This window comes from Sinocyclocheilus anshuiensis, unplaced genomic scaffold (assembly GCF_001515605.1).
Source record: "Sinocyclocheilus anshuiensis isolate Anshui unplaced genomic scaffold, SAMN03320099.WGS_v1.1 scaffold3346, whole genome shotgun sequence".
Classification (NCBI taxonomy): domain Eukaryota; kingdom Metazoa; phylum Chordata; class Actinopteri; order Cypriniformes; family Cyprinidae; genus Sinocyclocheilus; species Sinocyclocheilus anshuiensis.
Window position 1 is genome coordinate 1 of NW_015536739.1, and position 7,724 is coordinate 7,724.

The 7,724-nt window shown below is 38.2% G+C and overlaps 1 protein-coding gene across 1 annotated transcript in view; it reads left to right on the plus strand.

Annotated features, from left to right (window-relative positions):
• Window positions 1–5,610: 5,610 nt before the first annotated feature.
• The window catches only part of LOC107655397 (gastrula zinc finger protein XlCGF57.1-like), a 7,875-nt gene continuing 5,761 nt past the window's right edge, over window positions 5,611–7,724 (plus strand). Inside the window, exons 1-2 of the mRNA XM_016442874.1 lie at window positions 5,611–5,682; window positions 6,481–6,598. Of these exons, the coding sequence (XP_016298360.1) occupies window positions 6,544–6,598 (55 nt within the window). The 5' untranslated portion in view covers window positions 5,611–5,682; window positions 6,481–6,543. The remainder of the gene's footprint in view (window positions 5,683–6,480; window positions 6,599–7,724) is intronic.

The window sequence follows — 7,724 nt, forward strand, 5'->3', positions numbered from 1 at the left end:
TAACTAGCAAAGGATAATATACTTCCCCAAACCACGGAGCAACTCTACAGTATAAAGTCAACAAAAGAAAAACAAACCCAAAATTTAAGAATTAAGAAAAGGGGTAATAAAGCTTGTTTGCTGGTGGATCTCCTTCCCTTCCATGCTCCGCTTCAGCATCCTTTATATAGCTAGTACTCACTCATTCCATGAGACACAGGTGCACCGGGGCGGACCTAAACAATCAGACTCAAAGAGAAAGATTAGGGGAGACATGACGTCACATGAAGGGAGATACACTCAAGGCCTAGGCCGTAACACTCCCCCACCAAAAAGAAGAACCTAGTCTGCTTTTTACAGAAGAGACAGGTTCTAGGTGAAGCTAACCAGTGAAAGCAAACAAGAAAAAAAAAAAAAAATGATATACATACATATAGATACAAACCCAGTTAAACTTAATTGAAAACAAACAATTACCTAGCCCCGAGAAAGGGCATCTGCCACGACGTTGTCAGTTCCTTTCTTATGGCGTATATCAAGGTTGTAACGCTGAGCCATTAAAGCCCAACGCATTAGACGTTGGTTGTGGTTGTACATTTTATTTAAAAAAACCAAGGGGTCGTGGTTCGTGTAGACGACGATGGGAGTAGAACTATATCCAACGTACACATCAAAGTGCTGCAAAGCAAGCAACAGAGCCAGAGTCTCCTTTTCAATAGTGGAATAATTCAATTGGTGACGATTAAATTTAGCAGAAAAATAGGACAGAAAAATCTAAGACTTTCCATTTCTTTGCCCTGATAAACTCCTTGACTGAACTGGCAGTGTGTTTTGGGTCATTGTCCTGATGCAATATGAAGCACGTCCCAATGAATCTAGTGGCATTTTCTTGAATATTGGTAGCCAAGATGGTTTTGTACCCTTCCAAATTCATTTTGCTACTATTATTTATCATACATTAAGTCATCATTAAAATTGAGAGGGCCTGTTCCAGAGACAGCCATGCATGCCCATGCCATGACACAACCTCCACCATGCTTTACAAATGAGGTTGTATGCTTAGGATCATTTGCAGTTCCACTTTTTCTCCACACTAAGAGAGAAAAAAGATTGTTTTCCCATCACTAAGATGAAGGTTAATCTTTGTCTCATCTGTCCATAAAACACTGTTCCAATACGCTACTGGCTACTTGCAAACTCTAATCTTGCCTTTCTATTTTTGGTGCTAATCAGAGGTTTGTATCTTGCTGTGTAGCATCTGTAATCAGAGCTGGATTGGTAATCGGGCATACCGGGCATTTTCCAGGTGAGCCGACGCACTTAAGGGGCTGACAGAATGGTTTTTTTTCTTTGCCAAGGACCATCACGCAGGGATAGCGAGCAGCCAGTGGCCCATTGGATTGTCTCCTGTAGACAGCGTAAACCATCCAATCACAATGCGCTATAGACGAAGCGATAAAGTATTTTGCTCCGCCTATATAAAGATCGCTTCACTCCAACTTCTTCCTCGTCGGCATTTCCCACGTTTTCACAGCAGCATTATCAAGAACAGGCTTGCTCTGCGGTGAGTGATGCTGGCCAAAGAGCTAGGCAGAAGGAGAAGAGGAGAGTAGTTGAATCGGTAAAGTGCTTGATAGGGACTCGCAACGGAGGCAGACATCTAACCTATCCTAATGTGTGTGCGCGCCATGAGTGTAGAATACGTAAACACTTTTTAATAAAATGTAAATTCATCCCCCGCGTTTTTCTGGCCAAGTCAAGTCAAGTAATATAATAATAATTTTAACCATTTATATACTAATTTCATTGATTCATTAATTGATTAGTCATTTGTTGTTGTTTTTTATATTATTTTCCCATTGTTTAGTTTTATGACTGTGTGTTTCAAGGGCTGTTTGTCTTAATGAATAAGAGATGCAAGGGAGTGTAAACTCAAGGTTTATGGGGTGTTGTTTTGAATCAGATTGTTATAACAGTACTTGTTGAATTTGTGCTGGTCAGACGAAGTCTGAGCATTGAAACATATGCAACTAAGATTATTCAATAATCTCTGCTACTTTTTATCATCACTTCGTCTCCTGCTTCTGCTCTTCGCTGTTTTTTTTTTCAGTCAAGTTCTTGGCTGATAGTAGACTGTTAATACAGTTTTGGCTATTTTGGGATGCTAGACAAGACTTGCTGTTAACAGGTTTTGGTTATTAGGCTTCGCTTACTAGTTGTTCTGTTACCAGTGTAGTGGACAGCACATTCCAGGGCCCAGTTTATGGCGGGACCCCTCTCTGACCACTATAGTGGACAAAGGTTCGCTACATTTTGATTGGATCTTGGTGGACTAACATAAGCAAACTGTCCAACGTCATCAGATAAAGATGCCAGGACAACAGCCAGACACCTTTTAGAGGGCAAGAAGAAGACCTTTGGTACAAAACCCGGGAAGGACAGGACTTCCTATTGGTCAAAATGCAGTTTCTGCCCTTCACCCACCAACAGACAAAATTCCTTAGGACCTCTGGACGCAGCAGCAGTGGGTGAAACAAAGAGAGATCACAGAGTTCCATCCAAATCCATTCACAACTATGTTCTCAAACCTTAAACTGACACAAACTACAACACACACATCTTATACTTATTCAGAGAAATAAGTATTCTCAGTGACAGCGACGTGTAGTGCAACATCTTACACAAACTCAGCTGTTAATGGACTGAAAGAGATAAAGGTACCTTCCCAAATAACAGCTACACTGTTCTGAGTCTGAGCCCTGCATGGGTGAGACGATAGCAGATCAACTTCGGTACTGAGTCTGAGTCCCGTGAGGGAAGAGGCAATAACAGATACACTGTTCTTAAGTCTGAGTCCCGAAAGGGAGAGACTCTAACAGAAACACAGAAGTTCTGAGTCTCTGGCCTGCAAGGGTGAGACATTAACAGATACACTGTTCTGAGTCTCCGGTGCGTCCAGTGAGACAATAGCTGATCAACCTCCAGTCTGAGTCCGATCAAGGAATGGACTGCAACAGATCACCAATGATCTGAGCCTCGGGCCGTGAGGGAAGAGGCAATAACAGATACCAAGTCCTGAGTCTCCAGCTTCAAGGCAGCAACAGATACGACCACGTTCTGAGCCTCCAGCCTGCGAGGAAAGAGATAATCTATGTTCAGACTTCATTCAGAGTCTTCGTCCAGCGATACAACAACAGATGCAGCACGTCCTGAGTCTCCATTCTAGAGAGACGAAGCGGATCGACCAAATTCTGAGCCTCTAGCCCAGAGAGGCAGAACAGACATTTGCAACAAGGTTAAGCTCCGGCGAGCAAACCTTCACTCCAAGGTACCTTTGCTTGCGTGTTCCAGGCTAAGGACCTTCTGCACCTACTCCAGGGCCACATCTGCGTGTTCCAGATTTTAGGACCCTTTGGTGCTCCAGGAGATCAGCATCCTCCAGTGCTTCGTGTTCAAGGCTGTCGAAACAGATTTCTGCTCCTTTCCCCACTGCATTGTTACCAGCACAACCAGTGGATGAAGTCACTGCCACCGGACTGCTCATTCGACCACAGAGAACGCAACTATCACTTATCCAAACCTCTTCCAGAGACCTTGGCATTGTTGTGTATTATCAGTATATGATTTTTCTAATTGACATTAGATGTTATATAGCTGATTGCACTTGATAACAAATAATCTTTCACATTTGTTTGATGCATAATAAGGTCCTTCACCTTATTTGTTTCAGAGTAGCAACAGTTTATCTTTCCAGATTATGTAGCTCTGACAAAGCAACACTCAACATAATCACTTGCATTTTATGCATCTTATGCGTTTTATTCCTATTTCATTTATTGTTTTCATTTTGAAGTTGTTGATTACTGTTGTCTATCTTTTGTTAATAAAATCTATTTTATTACACTTGTGTCTTCCTTGTGTTGATGATTCAGAAAGAGGTTCTACAAGTTAGAGATCCCACCAATCTTTCTTATGTGATGTACTCATAACCACACCTTAAGTGACACCTGGTCCAAATATCATAACGTCATTGGTGACAAGAGAATCCATCACTACACTATTTCGCCTCCCTAGGTTGACAAAAGCAAAATTCACTACACCAGACAAAATTAATATTTTCGGACAGGATCTGGCATCAGGGGCTGGATCTGATATTTCTGACATGGCGGCATGATTTTACAGTGTGCTTTTTTTTTTTAAATATACAATTGCAATGAATAGGTCCTTTTTATTGCCATTAAAGTGAAATAACTGAATATAAACATAGGAGCCTGATAAAAAAATGCTTATTTTAGAAGAAAATTTCAGACAGCACTTAAAGAGGCGTTTGCATAAATTTGATTTATGTCATCAGTTATTCACCCTCATCTCATTCCAAACTCGTAATACTTTCGTTCATCTTCTGAATAGTGAACACAAATTAAGATATTTTAATGAAATCTGTACAATTTCTGTCCCTCCATTGACAGTCCACACAACTACCACTTTGACACTCAAAAGTTCATGAAGTGATTGCAAAATTAATCCACATGAATTGAGTGATTTAGGCACAATTTTCTGAAGGGACTCAATCATTTTATATGATTCACAGATTTAATTTACTCTTTTATTCACAACTAAACATTCATCAGTGCACATATTAGTTATGTTAAATGATGTGTGTGAACCAGTGAGGTTCATTCTCGTGTTATGCAGCATGTTTCAGCTTTTGCAAGAACCAATGAGTTTTGTTCTGTGCGTCAACTACAATAATAATAATAGTGGGAAGCAATGCCCCCTGGGGGCGTTTTACCCCACCAGGTTTGAAAAAATATATATAATAATTGTCAGTCTGAAAATATAATTATACTTTTCTTAAATAGCACATAGGCCTACTCCCTATCTACAGGCCTTACTATTCTCATATCATATAACTGTGATGTTCTACAAAACATCAAGCTTTAAATCAACATGTTTTCTCTACTGGTAAGATTAAAGTAGTAACCTCCTACTCCCCCACTTGTCCTCTTTTTCTTTAATTTATTGTGTAGAATGTGATGTGAAAACTATAATCCGAATGTTTGTTTGTAAAACTGTTAGTTATGAGTCTATGACTGGCTTTCTGTTGGTGTTCAACAAGTGAATTGGTAACACTTTACAATAATAATCCATTAGTTAATGTTAGTTCATGTAAAAAAATAAAAGTAGGCCTACATTTATTACAGTATTTATTCATCTTTGTTAATGTTAGTCAATGAAAATACAGTCATTCGTTGTTAGTTCAATTCACAGTGCATAATGTTAACGATGATTTTAATGCATTAGTAAATGTTGAAATTAACATTAACTAAGATTAATAAATGCTATAGAAGTATTTCTTATTTAAGTAGTTAACTAATATTAACTAATGAACCTTACTGTAAAGTGTTAAAAAAAAAAGCTTGGATGGACTCGGATGCCATCTTATGGTCAGACGCGGGAATTTATGCGGCGCGACCTCACTGTACATTATGTGTATTCTCTAACCATCGGCTGTTCATCTGTTTTACATTCGTTATCGCGGTGCATTTTGAGATTGAATGAGTAAAAGACTATACTTTAAGGGGATTTTGAAGGAGTGCACTCAATAACATCCATTCTGGTTTCGGGCACCACAACTAACGTCTCGCAGTGATGACGTCACAACACGCGCGTTCTTGCGCTCATTCCAGCACGTCTTCTGAGGTGAGCTGTTCGCATTTCTTTATATATTTACACAATCATGACAAAACGTTTTTATATGCGACATTTATAGCGGTGATCTTTGTCTTATTTTCATAGGATTCTGTGCTATTTGTGCGTATTTTTTGGCGTTTGTTGACTCAGATTAAGGAACTGGGCGATGATTTTTTTGGTGTAACGTTATATTGGTTTGTTTCGATGTTTGAAAGGTACTCTTACATGGTATTCATGTCAAGTCACTGTATAAATGTGAACGACCTTACTAAAACGAAGCTTAAGTTTGGATTAATTTATGTTTTTCTTCTAAGATTGTTAGAAATAGTAGTACTATTACAGTGCAGTTTTATCGTTATCAGAATATATCATGTGTGACTCATATTATCTTAAATGATCAGGTTATTGATTAAACAATAATCTCTTTATTCCATGTCAAAAGCTCCCCTCATTCACCTCATTAAATATCTTGTAATAATGCTCATTTCATTGGTGGATCAAACTACATGATAAACACTTTCGAGGTCTTAAAGATACACCTCTCTTAACTTTAATTAATACACTTTAATGAACATTAATTTTGTGTAATTTTTTATTTGAAAAAACATGTTTCATATAAAACAGCAAATAAATAAATAATAACCAATTAACAAAAATATAGGTAACTAAGTGAAAAGCTAAATGAAGTTAAAACAATTTCAGTTAGTTTACATTTTGATTGATGGGTAATTAAACATAACATATAATGTGTTACTCAATAATTGCTTTATTTTTTTATTTTTGCGGATCTTTTTCTATTCAACACAGGAATTCACCAATGCTGGATTGTTTTCATCATTTTACAAGTGAAGATTAGAGAACAATGAGAACATGAGTGATCCAGAACCCTGCAGAATAAATCACAAAGATACTGCAAAGCAAGGAGGTTGGTGTTTATTCTTGATTCTTTATTAATGTTGCTGAATCACTCTCGCGATTGTTGATGTCAGTCAGACACATTGGCTTTTTTAATCTGGTGTGAGATTTACTTGAGCTGTGTGAGAAACTTATTTTATTGGATTCTCCTGCTTTTAATGCAGGTAGAAAATATTTTTATGAAGTAAGCTCACTTAAGGACTTGTGTGGAGAACTCTGCCTTTAGTAAACTCTGACAACAGATTAAACAACTTTGACTCCTGTGGCCTGTAGTACGAAGCAAGACGAATAAACTCAGAGTTGCGGAGTAAGTTTTGAGTTGACAAAACCCGATAAAGCCAACCTGGTTTAGATCAGGATCAGCGGGCTCAAAAAGCTATATAAACATTCTCTGACAACTCAGAGTTTGTGATTAACTCTGGAGCGCATGCACCTGAAAGTGTGACATGTGCAGCAAACAGCCAATCACACGAAACATGGAGAGTGTAAGCAAAGCGGCAGTTGAATTCACTTCTCGCGAGAGTCTGCAATTCACTTTTCTTCTGAAGATTGAGAAGTTGTTATTAAAAATGTAATAAATGTAAATGCATTTACAAGGCAGGAATAAACAATTCTGCTGCAGCAAAAGTTTGAGAAGGCAGCAGAAAAAGCAGTGAAATCAAACCGGCAGCATCTGCGTTAAAAGCTATCTTATGGAAGCACTTTGGCTTCTATGAAGTTGAAGGGGGAAAGACCCTGGACAAGAGCCACACTATATGCAGGTTGTGTCAAGCCAAACTACAATATTTTGGAAACAACAAATATGAGAAACCAAATATGCTTAAGTCTGTATTAATTTACAAATATGCTGGTACAGACACGTTTAATTTCCCGTTGGTTCTTTGTAACCTTGTTGTTGACTTGCCAAATCACTTCCATTAGTTTTATTGATTTATTATTTAATAGTCAGACAGTGAGAATAAAGAAAATCTGTATTAAAACAAAAGATGCATTGGTAATCGTTTTATCATCGCATCGCAGCCCTCTGAATCGTAATCAAATTGAATCGTGAGGTGCCTAGAGATTCCCACGTCGACTATATATATATATATATATATATACACAGTGGGTACGGAAAGTATTCAGACCCCCTTCAA